This window comes from Myotis nattereri, assembly GCF_964212035.1.
Source record: "Myotis nattereri genome assembly, chromosome: 14".
Lineage (NCBI taxonomy): Eukaryota > Metazoa > Chordata > Mammalia > Chiroptera > Vespertilionidae > Myotis > Myotis nattereri.
In genome coordinates, this window is record NC_138089.1 from 53,861,628 (window position 1) to 53,877,955 (window position 16,328).

Below are 16,328 nucleotides of genomic sequence, written 5' to 3' on the forward strand. Positions count from 1 at the left end.
GGCCTCCGGGGGCGGAGATCTGCATTTCGTTAGCTGTCTTGGAGAGGCTCAAGCAATCTTGCCTCCCGGTTTCTGATCTCAGCCTTACACAGCTCTAGAGGGGGGTAGCTAATCATCTTTCAGAACCCACTGCGAGAAAAATGTGTCTGTATACATAAAGGGAAAAAAGAAACTTTACTTTTTAAAATATATTTGTATTGATTTCAGAGAGAGGCAGGGAGAGGGAGAGAGATAGAAACATCAATGATGAGAGAGAATGATGGGCTGCCTCCTGCATGCCCCCCCCACCCCCCACCCCCGCCACTGGGGATTGAGCCCACAACCTGGGCAGGGGCCCTGACTGGGAATTGAACCGTGACCCCCTGGTTCATAAATCAACACTCAACCACTGAGCCACACTGGCCAGGTGAAAAGAGAAACTTTAACGTTGAATTGAGTTATGAAGGGAGAAACGTGACTCAGTGCTGGGAAGGGAAATGTTCTTGGCACATCCAGCTTTTTGAAGTCGGAAGGAGAAACCAGCTGCAGCACGCGGGGTGGTCTCCTCTGAGGGTGCCGCCCACTCTGCCAGGGCTGGGATGTCTTCCGTCAGTGTTGAGACTGATCCAGGGGACATTTCTGCCCCCTCTGCCTTCTCACCTTGCAACTGCTCTTTCCCCATGAGCCAGTCCAAAGGCCAAGGGGGGCACAGCCCAGGAGAACCGAACTCAGAGGAGGAAGCTGCCTGTGAGCGGACCCTGGGAGCCAGAGAGACTACCCAAGGTGAAGAGCAGGGAACAGCATTCTCAGCAGAGGGAACAGCAAATGCAAAAGAGAGTCCTGACATGCGACATAACTTTGGGGCCGCGTCTTACTCTCTTGGCATTTCTCTCCGTCTCCTCCTTTCTCTCTGAGAACAGTCAACAGGTAGGCAGTCTAGAGGTATGAATTTAGCTTCCTGAGGAATAAAGGGTCTAGTGAGCACAGACCTAGTAGATGGTGGCTCTCAGGCCTCATCACCAGAGCACAGAACAAGTGCCCATCTCAGCCCCTGGTCATACCCTGCTCCCCCCAGATAAACACGTCTCCACTCAGGTAATTATTATGTTAATCCCAGAATACTGGTCCAGACTTCTGCCAATGCCATCCCTGCTCCAAATAAATTAGGTACAGTCATCTTCTGAGCCACCCTACTTGAGGCACAGTGTGCAAGAATGGCGGCACAGTGTGCAAGAATGGCGGGGCTCAGAGTCAAGATCTGGAAACAGTCCCAGCCAAGGACTTGCCCTGAAACCTGGAGCAGCTGCTTCCTGGGCTGGAAGGAGCCCCAGGCACGACCGCGTCCATCGCCCTCTGGGCTCTGCGCTCTGGCTGTCTGACTGAGCGAGCCCCTTACCCGCTCTGAGCCTGTTTTCTCCTCTGTAACGAGGCAGCATTGATCTCCATCTCACCGAGAGACTGTGAAGACCAGTGAAGACCGTCCCACGCCAGCGGACGTGCCTCCGCTGCATTAGACTCTTCCCCAAGCGTGGGGGCCGCGCGGGGCAATCTTTCCGCCTCTGGAAACGCCACCGCCCACCCACAGCCTCTGGGACCAGGGCAGGCCCGGGTCTGACGTCTGTGGAGCAGGAGAACAGTGGAGGCCCGCGTTCTGAGGGCTGGCTGGGCTTTCTTCCCTCCATCCGGTCCAAACCAGGAAGCAGCAAAGAAACGCCAGGCTGGCAGACCAGGTCACACTTAAAATGGCCAGAGTCCCTGAACTTCCGCACTGGAGCGTGACCAAGCCCGGGCTCCTGGTCCAGAGCCTGCCCTCCTCCCCAGCCACGTGGGGCCCAGGCCCATGCAGGAGGACTCTCTCTACCCGTGCCTCCCAGCTGCATCCTCCCCCTCCCCACCCCACCCCGCAAACAGCCACCCTCTGACAGAATGCAGTACAAATGGCACCGAGTCACCGAGACCAGGTCATAAGATGTGATATCGTTCCCCCTTGTGACGTCATTCTCTCTCTTGCTCAGGGGATGCTCGCCCTGGACACCCAGCCTCCATACTGGGAGGAAGCCCAAGCCACTGGAGAGACCGCTATTTTAGAACACAGATTTTCTTATTATTCAGGAACGGAAGGGCCCATAGACAGGCGACAACTGCCACGGGACGGAGTGTGCTATACTCCCAGTTCCCAAGAGAAGGGGGCACAGCATGTCAAGGGGTGCACACGGGGGAGCGCCAGTCTAGGTCAGGAGGCAGAGGGAGAAAGGGAAATGTGTCAAGAGACTTCAGTGTGGTTTCCACAGAAAGGGATGGGTGAGGCAGGGTGAGCAGGCTTAGGATTGGCTAGTTTGAATAACTCCAGTGGCCTCTGGGGTGCAGGGACTGTCCCCAGCTGCTGGCACAGGGCCCTGGTGTGTTTAGGGGCAGGGAATAGCGGCCTGCAGTGGGAGAGCCTCCCGGAGGCGGAGGCGTGGTGTGGGGCTGGCTGGTCCGCAAGGTGAGACGTGCTCACAGGCAGTTTGCTATCTCTAGGAACGAGCTTGCCTTGCCTGGGAGGGGCAGCCGCTCCAGCGAGAGCCGGCAAGGCCCCAAGATGTCGAAACATCCGAGGACAGTCAATAAAAGGCACAGCTGCTACAACCATGTGGGGTCTTCCCGCCAGCAGCCCAAGGTCTCAGGGCACAGCCAGCATCCACTGTGGTGTGAGAAAGTGAGACCAGCCCCCCACTCCAGCGTCTTTAAGGGGTTCAGGGGACACCATGGGAGGCAGAGATGAGCCATTCCTACCGTGTCCTGTCCAGATTGCAGATCATATGCTTATCTTCTTGGTGATTTTTTAAAAATATTTTTAATTGCTTTCAGAGGGGAAAGGGGAGAGAGACATCAATGCTGAGAGAGAATCATTGATCGGCTGCCTCCCACAGGCCCCACATTGGGGATTGAGCATGCAACCCTGACTGGGAATGGAACTGTGGGTGACCTCCTGGTTCACAGGTCTATGCTCAACCACTGAGCCACGCCAACCAGGCGTTGCTTTTTTTTTTTTTAAGTCACTACGTTTTAGAGTAATATTTTATACAACCATAGGAACTTGAACGATGGTAATGAACTGGGCCAAACAGATTTCTCTCTCTCCCCCCAGAACGGAAACTGGGACTTGGGGAAAATCAGTGAGTTGCTAGCAGGAGGACAGGGGTTCAGGCCCAAAGAGAAGCAGTGGCGGCAGATACAGCTGAGACACAAGCTTGACCAATGACTTATCCTGGAAAAACGGGAGTGGCCCTGGTCCTGAAGGGTCTGGTTTCCGGGGCTCAGCAGTGGAGCCGATCATCCCAGGGGGTGAGTTTCTCCAGGGCCTGAGCTGGCTCCCCGTGAGGCCTCGGGTGGGACCCTCACTCTGGTCCTTCCCCAGGAGAGTCTCCACTCCTCGTATCCATGGGAGCAGGTGGTGCCCAGTCAGAGGCTGGCACACAGGAAGCAGGCAGCGTGGGTGAAACCTCCGCACCTTCACATCCCCGCCAGGAGCTCTCGGGTACTCACAGAAACAGTCCGTGTTGAGGAGCCTTGGGAATGCTCCAGGTCTGGCCAAATCCACGTGGCAAGTCTCTTCATTCCGCAGGGACATTTTGCGTTCAGTGTTTTAAAGATAATTTGAATGGTTCCAAACGTCCAAACGTTTTACTTCCTCAGTCCCATCTCCAAGCTCAGACCAGGACAGGCGCCCCCTTCTGGGCAGCAGACCATCGTCGGCGTGTTCCCGCTGGAAAAGCAAGGCCCAGAGAGAGGGAGCACTTGGCTGTGGCCTCCTCAGCCCTGGGTCCCCACACACCTCCCCCTCCACCCACCCCAGCCCAGCAGGCAGATATGGGGCACAGGAGGTGCCTCCCATGCTATGTGAGCACCAGAGCAGGGCTGGGTAGACAGTGGTGGGTCGTCGCGGTCAAGACCCCTCTGAGAATCGGCTTCCGTGCTGCGTTTGGGACGCGTGCGTAGGACAAAGCACAGCAGGTGCGAATGAGTGCGGTGGTGGGGGCGGGGGGAGGCATGCAGAAACGGACAGGCTGATTTATTAAGGTGACTTTTTCTCCTTGTATCCTCCCCTCCCCCAGTTCCAAAGGAGATAGCCCAGCTCTCTCTCCACCTAGGCCTCTGGGGAAGTTTGTGTGAAAAATAGAAATCGCCGGCAGACTCCTTGCTCTCACTGCGACCATGTCCCTGAGGAGAGTCCCAGGAGACCAGAGGGGTGGGAGGCAGGGCTCAAGTGCTTGGCAGGACTGGGACGTGGATGCCAGAGGGTGGGGGAGGAGGGAGAACCGTGCAGTGCCAAGGCGGGAGAAACCAGCCTGGGCAGACAGCCTTGTCACGTGGGCGCCGTGCCCCGGCTTGCACTTGAGCCTGGGCACAAGTTAGCTTGTACCTGCGTGTGCCAAGATGCGCGTCTGCGACCAGGCCTGCCTGTGAGAGCTCACGTCACAGACTGCGGGCATGTCTGGGTCCGTCCGCATCAGTTCTGCAAGCACAGGTCAGGGAATGAAGGGCGTACCCGTGGCTGGGCCAGAGCCCAGGGCCTGGGGAACCTGGGTGAGAGGCCAGACGCCAGCGGCTGGGCGAGAGCAGTTCCACCAGCCTGGCCAGGTGACACCGTGCGCCCTGGGATATAGGAGAGGTATCAACGGGGCAATCCGTCAGAGTGTGGGGTCGCACCTCGAGGGGCTCACTGGCTGTAGAGTCACCAAATCAATTTGGGACTCTCTGACTCCCTGCTCCATTCAGGAGCCAAAGCCACTCCTGCCAATGGGCTGAGGACACACAGCACCCTCCCCGCTCTGCTCCAGTGGCTCTTCCTTTGTAACAGGGTTGCAGGGTGGGGCCATGTCCTGTCCCTACCCAGGACTCCGAGGGAGGACCTGAGACGGTGTCCCCTACTTCTACCCAAGTTCTCCGGGCAGGGCAGGCCTTGGATGTTGGAGTTAAGGGGAAGTGACGGGGGTGTCCTCCTCCAGGAAGGCTTCTTGGATTCTGGGCCCCAGAGTCGTCCCAGACCAGGCTGTGCCTTGCTCTCAAACTCCCCCAGTACTTCCTCAACAACTTTATGCCTTTCCTCTGTGCTGGGGACCCCGGCTGACCTCTCGTCTCTCCTCCCCAGCAGCCAGCATCAACTCTGCCACCCCATCCCTACCCCAAGACTGGCTGCCAAGTGGGGCATATCAATTCCCCTGCTCTCTACCCCTCCACAAGCACACAGACTCTCATATTCCTGAGGGATTTCTGTTAATATCCTGGGGAAAGCTGAACAGGAGTGCAAATCAAGACCGCTAGGTGCAGTGAAGGACATGAGTGAGCCCAGTCTGGCTATGGTATACCCCAGGGAGCTGGCAGGGACAGGAGCCAGCCTTCTATCCAATTGGGCACATGATTGGGACCTCACAACACGGGGGCCACCAGGGGGCAGGCTACACCTGCTGGACCACTGGTCCACGAAGGGACCTATTTTCTCGGGAGTGAAGTGTCTGTAGGTGGGTGGGAAGGATGCCTTACACATGTCCCACGTGGGGCCCCTTAGAAAGCATCCCTGGGGATAAGGGCAGAGGGAAACGGTGCCTAGGAAGCCCCAGGTGTCAGTGGACTTGGGCATTTGGTTAGAGGGACCCAGGTGTGAAGGGGAGAGGGAGTCTTGGAAAGGAGGAATCAGGACGTCATGGGAGCATGAGTGTTGAGAGCAAAAGGAATAGCTGTCAGGGAGCCCTTAAGAATGATGTCGTGGGCATCTGCGTGGGGAAGACCAGACAGGGCGTCTGGGGACGTAAGGAAGCCCTCTGGCTTCCCTAACAACACCTTGGCCTTCCAGGTCACGGGAGGGGCAGCCAGAGTTCGCAGCCTCCTTCTAGGGCCCTCCAGCTCCTCGCTTAGGGGCACCGCTCCCAGCCCACTCCAGCCCAGGCAGGTAACCCAGTTTGGTTACTGGTGTCAAGATAGTCCCCAGTGTTGCTTAAGCTGGTGTGAGTTGTTTTTCACTTCTACCTACAGAGAAAAGGCAGACCAAGAATGGAGCCTGGAGGGGAGGAGTCAGAGGTGGAGAGCAGAGCAGGGACAGGCTGAGAAGCTCAAACCCAGAGACAGACCCCCGAGCTCCCCTGTACTGTTTCTGGGGCTCCCTTTCTGAGGTTTGGTGTGCTTTGGCTTTCAGTGGTTGGCACCTGTCCCAGGTCACTGGGCTGCTCTGCTTTCTTTCCCAGGGAACCCAAAGTGCCTGGGGCTTAAGGCCCTCAGGGCAGCCCAGGCTAGATCTGACAGGTGAGAGTGTGACGGCCCAGCTCCCAAAACCTCCTCTGAGATTCTGGGTCTAGACCGGAACCCAGCACATAATGAGAGCTCAGTAAGTGTTTGTTTAATGAACAAATGCAGCCAAATTTACATTTGTCATTTCTGGAGTTTTTGTCATTCTTAGGCCTTTCCCATCCAAGATCAAAGAGGCATTTACTCATATTTGTTCTGGTGTATTTACTTCCTTATGTAAGAATTTTGTATATTTAACAATTTGATCTATTCGAGGTAAATATGGATTTTCTCCTCATGGCCAGTCAGTTGTCCCAATAGCAATTCTTGAATCTCTCCTTTATCTATAAAACCAAAATACTATATCATCTAGGTATTAAGCAATCATTTTAACGGTAGTTATAATGATTATGTCACCACATGGAAAACGCTCACCTTGTAATTTTAGCTATTTTTTAATAGCTACATAAAAATTATGTCATCATCTAACAAGGGTAGGGAGAAACAGAGGGAAATAGATTGACTAAAAGATAGGACTGTGTTTTTTATGTCTATTACTATTTATGGAATAAATTGAAACTTTAAATGAACAGAATATGGAGGAGAAGGGGAAGAAGGACTTAAAAGAAGCAAGCTGTTTGGTTGCTTGAGCCTGAGACAAACACCTGGGTGTTTGTGTGTGTGATTTGTTTTGTGTTTGTTTATTTTGAGGTGATCTCAGGAAGCTGAGGATGAGAGAGGATGCAGGTAAGGGAGCACTGTTACTGGAGAGCCCCGGGAGTCATTATTAGAGGAAAGGCCAGTAGAGAATCTGTGATGAAAACCACTTCCTTTGGCCCTGTACCCTGAGCTCCTTCCCAGCCTCAGCTAAGTGAACAAAACCGCTGAGAGTCCCCTACCCGAAATAAATCAGGCCTCGGGCTGTGGATCAGTGAGTCCAAATGCTCCCATCACCTTGCCCTGGCTAATGGGGTGCTGTGTCAGCCAGGCAGCAGGGATGCTGATCTTTGTGGTTATACACTAAGCATTATCTGAGGAACCATATCTCCCCACACAGCTATCTCTGGAAAAGCCCTCTCGGACCCCTTAGAATTCAGTAGTTTTCTAAAATAGAATTCAGAGAACATTTTAATTCGTCAGGCTCTGGCCCAGCCATACCCACCCCTACAACAGATGTGAAGAGCATCAGAAATAGGGACAAAGGACAGTCGGGGTGCCATCGGGCCCTCATCTGGTCTGTGCTTGGGGGGGTGCGGCAGGGCATGTCCTGGGGCCTGGGCTACTTAACTAGGTCTTGCCTTCCTAACCAGAGGGCACTTCTCCTCAACCTTCATGGCTCAGCTGCCGCGGGCTCTACACCGGGGTCCCAAAGGTGCAGTTAGAAGCGCTCATGCCAAGGCAACTGACACCCAGACCCTTCCTCCCCCCTCGCACACAACCAGGATGTCACTTGAGGTCTGGCTTGGGGGGCAAAACACCCCCTGCTCGCCTGGCTATCTCTTAGAGCAGCTCCCCTAAGTGCTCTCCCCTGCTTCAGCCACAGGCCCTGTCCCAGGGCTGTTTCCCTGTCCCAGGGCTGTCTCCCGCACGAGCTACCCACTACCCGCACTGGGCTACCCCTGGTGCAGAGACCAGACAGGCCTACTGGCTGACCCCCATCCCCCTCCCCACCACCACCTCCGCAGAAGCGCGCTTCCTTAAATGTACAATACATTTTTGGAGAGGCTCGCTGGTTCCCCCGTGAGCACTCGGCCTGGTTGCAACCAAATCCAAGCTCCCGTGTATGTGCAGGAGAAAGGTCCCATGGCCTCGCTTCCTTTAGGGCGCAACAAGCCCGGGCGCGCCCACAAGGCCTGGAGTGCGCGCGCAACGCCGCACCCCGCTTTTGGGCGCTTGAGTGGCAGCCCGCCCACTCAGCCCGGCCCCTACGTCACGCCCCGCAGGCCCTCCCCAGTCCTCCTGATTGGCGGAGCGCGCGCGCGAGTGCGCCCGCCCCGCCCCAGCCCCGCCCCTGCGGCACTGCCCCGCCCCCTGGCTTACAAAGCTGCCTGGGAGGCTTCCAAGTTGGAACGTGGAGGCGCGGGCGCCCAGGGCTCGCTCTCCGGGCCGAAGGGGCACTTTGCCGTCGAGCTCGCGCTCCAGCCGTCGCCCCAGGCTTGACAGTGGCCGGCGGCGCTTCCGAAGCACAGTCCCTGCCCCGCTCGGCCCGCCACGGGCCCCTTCCTCTCCCCAGCCCTCGATCGGGGGGCAGGGGGGGGGGGCCTTTTCAGTAGAGCACCCGGAAATTCCCATTGCCCAGGCCCCCCTCGAAGGCACACCACCCCGTGCCAGGAGGTTGATCCTCGAGGGCCCCGCACGCGGACTCTGGGGCACAAAGATGATGCGGATTCCGCCAGCACCGCACGCCTGGAGCCCCCAGCCCGTCCGCAGACGGCCCCATCCTGACCCCCGCTCACTCCCGGCTTCCTCATCCCGGTAACCCCGGGCTCCTCCTCACACCAGCGCCCGGGACCCCGGCACAGCCGCCGCGGGGTAGGCACCACTCCTTAGCAGCCTCTGCACCGCACACCCGGGCGCGCCCGCCCACGTCCCTGCTCTTCGGTTCCCTCCCTGGGACGCCCCTCGCCCAGCATCTCCCCCCAAACACCCTCACGGGACCCCCAGCCCCAGCCCACACTCTACCCCATACCCCTCCCCGGGGCCCATCCTCACTCCCGCAGCCAAGCGATCCCTCCTGGTCCCCGAGTCCCCGCACCGCGCACCCCTCCACCCCACCACACACGCACGGGCCCTCTTACCCGCCCCCCCCCCACGTCTCTTACCCCACTCGTCTGCCAGACCCTCCCCACAGCCCTCACCCCCAGATCCCTCACCCCACTCGTTTTTGCAGCCCCCTGACATCCCCTGACGCCCAGGCCCCTCACATCTCCCGTCAGAACCTCTCTGGGATCGCCTGCACCCCAACCCTTCACCTCACTCATCTGCCCAGGACCCCTACGCGCGCGCGCCGCCCGCCCGCCCCAACTCACCGCCTCCATCTCACCCCGCACCCCTCTCCCCCCGGGGCTGGCGGGCAGAGCCGGCGGCGGCCGCGGAGGCCGGTCCCTGGGCCGGGACACACCCACCCGCCCGCCCCCCTGCTTTCCCTCGTTCCCTTCCTCCGTCCCTCCCTCCTCCCGCCCTCCCGCCCTCGCTCCGCGCTCGCTCCTTCCCCCTCGCCCGCTCCGGCTTCCCGCGGCGCCCGGCCTCCCCTCCGCCGCCCGGTGCGCGGCTCTCCCGGGCGCGGCTCCGCGGTTCATGGTGACGAGGCGGCGGCCGCTCGAGCCCAGCGGCGGCAGCGGGAACTGGGGCGCGGGCGCGGACCGCCTCTCCCCGAGCGCGGGGCCGGGCGGCGGGCGCGCCCAGGCGGCGGCGGCGGCGAGCGCCCCCCCCGGCCCGCGGCCCCGCGCGCCCACCGCGCCTCACCCCCGCGCGCCCGGCAGGCGGGGGGCCGGGCCGGTGGGCGGCCGCCACGCCGCGCACCCATGGACGGCCCGGCCATCATCACCCAGGTGACCAACCCCAAGGAGGACGAGGGCCGGGCGCGGGGCGCCAGCGAGAAAGGTGAGGAGGGGCGCGGGCGCTGCGGACCGGGGCCGTGCACAGCCCGCACCGCCGGAGTTTGCCGTCGGGCGCTGGCGGTCCGGCGCTGGCACGGCCTGGGGAGGGTGCGGGGTGCGGGGTGCGCCCGCAGGGGAGGCTCGGGGCTTACGGGTGCCGGCGGAGATAGGCCGAGCGTGCCTGCGCGGGCCGAGAGCGTGTGCAGTGGTGTGTGCATCCCAGCCGGAGCTGGTGGGTGCGCGGGGTGACCCTGGCTGGCTGTGAGTTTGTGTTTGTGCTCCAGCCGACAGAGAAGTTGTGAGCGGGTGTGTGCTCCTGGCAGGTTGTGAGTGTGCGGGTGTGCCTGATGGGTTATGAGTGTGTGTGCACTAACTTGTGTGTGCACGCTCCAGCTGGGAGATTGTACGGATAAGGATAGGTGTGCGTGCCTGTTTTCCTAATGCGCTGTGAGTTTGTGTATGTATCGTATGTAGAGGTGTGTGTGTATCTAAGAGGTGGTGGTGTGTGTGGCGTGTGGTGTGTGAGAGAGACAGAGAAACACCTTTGCCTGCACGAGCAGGAGCCTGCAGAGATGTTGTATGTGTGTTCGCTCCTGATGGAGTTTGTGTGATTGTGTTCCTGCACCATTCAACTGGCAGGTTGAATATGTTGTGTCCATGCACAGGGAGGGCGTAGGGGTGTGCACTCTCACACTTGAAAGCTGTGTGTGCAGATTTGCGCGCCTGCCTGTACCGTTTGTGTCCGCCAGACAGCGAGGCTGTGTGCCTGTGTGTTTTTAGTTGGTTGTGCGAGGCTGGCGGGGGGTGGGTGCCGGGCAGTGCTAAGCCATCCTCCCTCTCTGCTCTGTGCAGTCTCAGCAACCCCAGCCTGGGGGAGCACCTGCAAGGCCTGGTCCTCCCTGGGCTCATTTAGGGCCCGGCTCCAGCAGGCACACAGGCAGCCCTGGGGTTGCCAGGTGTGTCCTTTCCCAGGGCCAGCGCTGTGCTCAGCACCTGGTTGGATTTTGCCACATTTTGGTCCCATCACCCTCTTCGGTTTCCTCCTTCCTTTTCCTCCTTCCTTTCTTCTTTTTGCCTTGGTCCCTCTCGGAGACTTGGTGTCCCCCTCTCTCATATGTCCTGCTTACTGTTCCTCTCATGAGCTGTCCTGAGGCTTGGACAGAAGGGCCAAGGGATTTAGCTAGTTTTGTGCTGATGAAGAAAGCTTGCCTCACTTTCTTACTGCTGTGCCCCAGCAAACACCTGGGTGGAGGTCAGTAGCGGCTCACCAGGGAGGACCCCCTCCTGTAAGCCTGGCCTGGCCACACTGACTTTGGGAAAGAGTCACCTTTCTTCTCCCAAGTGTTAGCACCCTTGCTGTGCCAGTGGGGTGAGGTGGGCAACCCTTCTGAGGGAGCTGGGTGGGGTGGGGGAGCACTCCACTGCCTCTCCCCAAGGGGGGACCAGTGGGCAAGCCCACCAGGAAAACGCAAGAAACAACCAGAGGTACCCTCAGACTGGGAATTTTCAACCCATGTGCACTTTTGTAGACTGTAAACATTCTGTCTGCAGACTGGTTTTCTTTTATGTCAAATGAGAATTCAAACTCCCCCAGGCATTTTTCTGTGCCTTACCAACTGGCTAAAAACTTCTACCAGGTGAGCATCCATGTTCAACCTGGAGCCCAAGCAGGCCGCACCCGGGTGGCCTGGTCTTCCTGCCCTAAGGATTGTCCGTTCTTGGGGGCCAGGCCTGCAGGCTCTGGGCTGGGTGTGTCCCCTGGGAGGGTTTAGTAGAACGCATCCAGGAGGTGTGATGCCTGTGCTCCGAGCCCGCTGTGGATTGAGTGTTTTGTGCGATGCCTTGCCAGAGAGAGAACCCACAGCTCTGTGAGTGAGACGAGGTGGGGCATAAAGAAGGGAAGTATTTGTCAGGGCGTCAGCCCTCCTGCTGCCCCACACCTGACTTTGGGATCCGGACCTCCTCAATTTTCTCTTTTCCTCTAGCTGCTGGGCTTGTTAAAGTAGAGTCAGTCCATCCAAAATCCAAACCGTGTCCAAATACTCAGGATGGTGCATGTTCAATTCTACTTGTTTACATTGCTTTCCACCACGGCCTTTTATCATCTTTAACAGCTCATTTTGTTTGTTTTTCAGTGTCAGACTGGTTGATTGTTAACTGATTAGAGGAATTCTTTACCCCTTTGCTCTGGGGGTGGGGTAGCTAGCTAGTGGCTTCTTTTTGCTGAAGCATTAAAATCCTGCTCGATTTAGTTTTTTGCTTTTTTAAAAAAAGGAAATAATTTTGGTTAGTTACAGTGTGGCAATAAACTTTGGAGCCTGACTTTGGAACAGCTTCTTCAGATTCCTAAACCACTGAACAGGTTTAGCAATGCTTCTAACGTAAGCATGTTGATGTATTTAGATAGGCACGGGACGTTTTGCATCATTTTAATTCCAGGTAAACACTTAATCATTTTTGTTTTTAAATATGCGGCCTGGAATGCTGTGAGTTTTTGTGGCAAAGAAACGTTTGGTTTTAAAAGTTTGCTTTCATCATTTATTCTGTGAAATAGGAATAATAATGCCTGTCTCAGGGTTGATTGATAGGAAGGTTAAATGAGTTCAGGACTCTGCCTGCTTCACCGTGTGCCACTGTTTCATAAGCCTGGCTTTAGGTGTAGATTTGCAAAAGCAGTGCCAAGCGCGGGCTGTAGTGTTTTGCACGAATTGAGTTACTTCTTGACACTTTGCTATGTTGGGGCGGGGGGCGGGGGGGGGGGCGGGGGGGGGGGCGGCAGCACTCCGGGAAGACTCTCAGGACTGTCCCTGTCAGCCTGGCCTGTCGTGGGAGATTGATTTCCTAGTTGTGTTTGATATGATTGATAGTGTTAAGATGCAGAGACAGATTTCCCCAGGAGTGTAATTCCGTCTGCTTTGCTCTCTGGAAATTGACGCTTACCAATCAATAAGAAAAAGTCAGACAGGACAGTAAAAAGTGGTCGAGGGCTAGACACAAGAAAGTCATAGGAGAGGAGATCCAAATGTCCAGGACATGCATGAAGGGACGCTCCGCTTCACATGAAACATTTTCATGCGTCAGCTTGGTTAAACACTTAAATGGTTGCCAACATCCAAAGTAAATAAAAGTTTGGGGAATGGATGCTCGTAAAGATTTTTTTGTGAGAGAATAAATAAAGTGAGTACAGACTTTTTAGAGAGTAATTTAGTACCGAATCATGTGGCTACAAGTAACCGAAAACCAGACTGACACTGCAGCATATACCAATAGAGGAGCTCATTTTTCTCACATAACAGGCAGTCTGGAGGTAGGCTACTGCTGGCTTTGTTTCAGCAGCTCATCGGTCAAGGCTGACATCACCCTGATTCTCCTGGCTTTCCTTTGTGCTGTCACAGGGCTGCCACCCCTCCGAATACCTCAGCCACCTTCGGGGCAGGGAAATGGGACAGTGCCAACCGCGTCTATATCCCTTTTACCTGGAAAGCAAAAACATTCCTAGGGAGCACTTCGCATTCTTTTGCTGATGTTTAATTGGCTGCAGCTGGGTCAGGTGGCCACCCCTAGCTGTAAGCAAAGTGAGCTTCCAGCATTTCTAAGCCTTTGCTGTGGGAGGAGGAGAGGAGAGGATTGAACATGAGTGGGAGCAGGTAGTGGTTCAGCCAATCAACAATGCTGGCTATCCCTTCAAAGCCCAGTTCTACTTCTGGGTTTTTCTGCCATTGAAATAGCCTCATATGCGCTCAAAGAAACACGGGCAAGGATTGTCACTAGTGGCTGCATTGCTTGCAAGAGCAAAAGTTGGAGCCTTCTGAAGTGTCAGCAGACAAACGTTTCGACTCTGGTACCTCAATACCACAGACTACTGCCAGGCAACGGAAAGGAATGAGTTAAATCGGATCAAATATACTGACAACTAAATTTCCAAGACATTTTATGGGGAGGGAAGGAATTTGAAAGACAGTTTAAATAGTATGATGCTAGCTGTAAAAACACACACCTGCAAAACTGTACATAGAAATACAAAGAATCTAGAAAGAAATACTTGAAACTGACAACAATGATTTTCTCTGGGGAGAGGGCTGAGATGGCAAGTGAAGGAACTTTGCCTTTTTGTTTAAATATTAATGACAGTGTACTCGTGTTTTTGAGATGAATTTTTTAAACTAAAGTAGAAAAGAAATTCCTCATCGCTGTTTGGAGGGAAATAAATAATGGTGAGAATTTAATAATAATGAAACAAAGAACCCTCAATCAATATGCAATATTAGCAAGAGCATATCCACTCCAGCTAAACGGTTATTTTGTAAGCTAATACATGTCCCTCGATGAGATTTCTCTAGGCAAGTTTGTTTTGGCAGAGATTTTGGCCCAAGGTGCTAGGTAGATTTCTCCCAAATGTTTGCCGCACTTAAGCTTAACCTTTGGGCAGCTAACAAAATTACAGCAAGCGGGAAACTCTTGGAAGCAATAGTTCTTTCAGATGCCAGAAGACATTTGAAGCCGATTCAGTTTGATTAACTTTTTAAACTTAAACCTTTTATTTAGAGACTAGAGGCCCAGTGCATGAAATTCATGCAAGGGGCTTGGCCCTCGCAGCCCTGGCTGCATCTGGAAGGTCGTCCAGACAGTTGGCCGGAAGGATGTCCGGACGGTCATGCTGCTGTTTGGTCTAATTAGCATATTAGTTCTTTATTATATAGGATAACTGTAGATTGACATGCAGTTTAAGAAATCACACAGAGCCGAAACCGGTTTGGCTCAGTGGATAGAGCGTCGGCCTGCGGACTGAAAGGTCCCAGGTTCGATTCCGGTCAAGGGCATGTACCTGGGTTGCGGGCACATCCCCAGTGGGGAGTGTGCAGGAGGCAGCTGGTCGATGTTTCTCTCTCATCGATGTTTCTAACTCTCTGTCTCTCTCCTTTCCTCTCTGTAAAAACTCAATAAAATATATTAAAAAAAAAAAAAAAAAAGAAATCACACAGAGAGCCCTTATCCCCTCTACCCGCATCTCTCCAATGTTAACATCTTGCAGAACTATAGCACAAAATCAGGATGTCGACATTGGTATAGTCACAATGCAGAACAATTCCATCACCAGGAAGGCCCCCCAAGATGCCTTTGTATAGCCACCCCTACTTCTCCCCCACCCCTACCACCTCCTTAGCCCACTGGTGTGTTCGTTCTTCATTTCTAAAACTTGGCCATTTCTATGCGATCTTTTGTAATTGACTATTTTCAGTCAGCATAGTCCTCATTCTCTGGATTTTCACCCAGGTTGTTGTTTGCATACATAGGTTGCTCTTTTTATTGCTGAGTAGTATTCCATGATGTGGATATACCACCGCTTGTTCAAGCATTCACCCTTCGGAGGACACCTGGGTTGTTTGTGGGTTTGGCTACTAGGAATAAAGCTCCTATCAACATTAGTGTACAGGTTTTGTGTAAACACAAGCCTTCATTTCTCTGGGATAAATACCCAGACATGCAATAGCTGGGTCTCATGGAAGTTGTATATTTACTTTTTTAAGACATTGCCAAACTGTTTTCCAGAGTACACGTACCATCTTTCATTCTCACCAGCAACGTGCGAGTCCTTCGGCTTCTCTGCATCCTCACTAGCATTCAGTGTTGTCACTGTTTTTTTTATATTAGCCATTCTGCCAAGTGCGTAGTGGTGTCTCATTATGGTTTTAATTTGCATTTCCCTGAAGGCTAACGATATTAAACATCTTTTTATGTGCTATATATTTTTTGGTGAGATAGCTCTTTGTATCTTTTGCTTGTGGTTCAGATATTTTTGCTGTTAAGTTTTTGAGAATTCTTTACATATTCTAGATGTTAGTCCTCTGTCAGGTAAATGGTTTGCAACTATTTTCTCCTTGTCTTAGATCAGTTTTTCCTTTTATTGTTGTTGTTAATCCTCGCCAGAGGATATGGATATTTTTCCATTAATTTTTTTAGAGAGAGTGGAAGGGAGAGGGAGAGACAGAGAGAGAAACATCAATGTGAGAGAGACACACCTATTGGTTGCCTCCCACATATGCACTGACCAGGGCTGGGGATTGAGCCTGCAACTGAGCTACATGCCCATGAGCAGAATTGAACCCAAGACCCTTCAGTCCACAGGCTGCTGCTCTATCCACTGAGCAAAACATTTCACCAAATAAGAGCACAACACTTCTATTTCTTCATTTCTGATTTGTATGCCTTTTATTTCTTTTTCTTGCTTTGTTGCATTGACTAGAACTTCTAGAAGTATTTTAAGTAGGAATGGTGAGAATGGACATGTTTGTCTTGTTCCCGATCAGTTTTTTACCATTAAATATAATGTCAGGTGTAGGGTTTTTTGTAGATGTCTTTATCAGGTTGAAGAAGTTCTTCTAAATTCTGAGAGTTATTATCAAGAATGGACGTTGAATTTCATCATATGCTTTCCCTGCATCCGTTGATATGATCATATGAGTTTTTATTTTTAGTCTGTTAATA

The 16,328-nt window shown here is 54.2% G+C and overlaps 1 protein-coding gene and 1 long non-coding RNA gene across 4 annotated transcripts in view; one reads left to right on the forward strand and one right to left on the reverse strand.

Annotated features, from left to right (window-relative positions):
* Positions 1–2,796: 2,796 nt before the first annotated feature.
* LOC308529647 lies at positions 2,797–5,118 on the reverse strand. The gene is made up of 2 exons (XR_013996782.1): positions 4,385–5,118; positions 2,797–3,727 (listed from the first exon to the last, which is right to left on the reverse strand). It is a non-coding gene; the product is annotated as an uncharacterized lncRNA (long non-coding RNA).
* A 4,576-nt stretch (positions 5,119–9,694) lies between these two features.
* Positions 9,695–16,328, forward strand: part of CTDSPL (CTD small phosphatase like) — a gene marked incomplete at its 5' end in the record, with an annotated part of 104,221 nt that continues 97,587 nt past the window's right edge. The window contains one exon of one of the 3 annotated variants that reach the window (XM_081105876.1): positions 9,695–9,846. In XM_081105876.1, the coding sequence (XP_080962002.1) occupies positions 9,768–9,846 (79 nt within the window). The remainder of the gene's footprint in view (positions 9,847–16,328) is intronic. The other 2 variants (XM_081105877.1, XM_081105878.1) reach the window with 2 other exon arrangements.